The sequence below is a fragment of the Monoraphidium neglectum genome, assembly GCF_000611645.1.
Source record: "Monoraphidium neglectum strain SAG 48.87 unplaced genomic scaffold scaffold00500, whole genome shotgun sequence".
Classification (NCBI taxonomy): Eukaryota; Viridiplantae; Chlorophyta; class Chlorophyceae; order Sphaeropleales; family Selenastraceae; genus Monoraphidium; species Monoraphidium neglectum.
In genome coordinates, this window is record NW_014013128.1 from 660 (window position 1) to 1,779 (window position 1,120).

General features: G+C 72.4%; 1 protein-coding gene across 1 annotated transcript in view; it reads left to right on the forward strand.

Annotated features, from left to right (window-relative positions):
* Positions 1 to 188: 188 nt before the first annotated feature.
* Positions 189 to 1,120, forward strand: part of MNEG_3821 (hypothetical protein) — a gene marked incomplete at both ends in the record, with an annotated part of 2,135 nt that continues 1,203 nt past the window's right edge. The window contains 2 exons of the mRNA XM_014047698.1: positions 189 to 388; positions 718 to 1,087. Coding sequence (XP_013903152.1) covers positions 189 to 388; positions 718 to 1,087 — 570 coding nt within the window. The remainder of the gene's footprint in view (positions 389 to 717; positions 1,088 to 1,120) is intronic.

Here is a 1,120-nt window from a genome sequence, read left to right on the forward strand (position 1 = left end):
GGGCGGGGGTGGGTCTGCGGCGCACCGCCGTTGCAGCCGCTTACGCCTGCTTGCTCTTTTCGCTGCGACGGCCCGCTGCTGGCGAGAAGCTGCTGGCGAGAAGCAGACCCCAGCGACCTGTTGGCCCCCTCATCATACGCTCCCCCTCTCCACTCCCGCCCCTCCCCCTCGAAAATAAATCAAAGGTCATGAACCGCCTGTGCGCCGCGGTGGCGTGCTCGCAGCCGTCCCCCGTCACGCGCGCCTACCTCCTCACGGCCCTGGCCAAGCTGGCCGTCGCCGCGGGGGGGCTGGTGCCGCCTGATGCGGAGGAGCTGCTGGCCAAGGGGGCGGGGTCGGTGGACGTTGAGCTGCAGCAGCGCGCCAGGGAGGCGCGCACTCTCATAGGGTGCGTTCCTTGGTATTATCGCTTTCTTGCTTTCTCCCGTGTGCTGCCATCTTACGCCTGGTTGGGTTCATTCCCAGCGGTTCTCGGCGGTGGGATACAGGCGGCTGTGCTGATGTCTTCCAGGGGACACGTGCGTTTGGGTGTCATCGCGGCGCCCGCTTTCCGTAGAGACGGGACCGGGGGATCCGCAGGCGGCGCGAGCGGTGGCGCTGCCATGATTGGAGCGGCTTGAGAGGCTGCCCTCCCATCCTTCCCCAAGTGCTGACGGCACCGCCCACCCCTCCTGCCCTTCTGTCCCTACCCCAACCACCAAACGCGGCGCCCCGCAGCACGCCCGCGCTGGCCGCGGCCGTGCTGCCTCCCGACGCCTCCTGCGAGGAGTTTGACAGCCACGAGCTCTCAGCCGCCCGCTCCCTCTCGTTCCTCGACGCCCACGTGGCCGCGGCGCTGGCAGGGGGCGCGGCGCCGTACGCGCCGCCGCCGGAGCTGGCAGGATTGGACGAGGGCGACCTGGAGGGGGCCCTCGAGGCGCTGGGCGGCGGCGGCGGCGGCGGCGGGGCGCACCACCAGCAGCAGCACCACGCGCTGCGCTTCGATGCGTATGAGCCCACCGCCGCGCCGGCCGGCGGCGCGGCGGCGGCGGCCGCGGCGGCGCGGCGCGCGGGGGCGGACGATCTTCTGGGGATTGGCGGGGGCGCGGTGGCGGCGCGCGCGGCGTCGCCGTCGTACGAC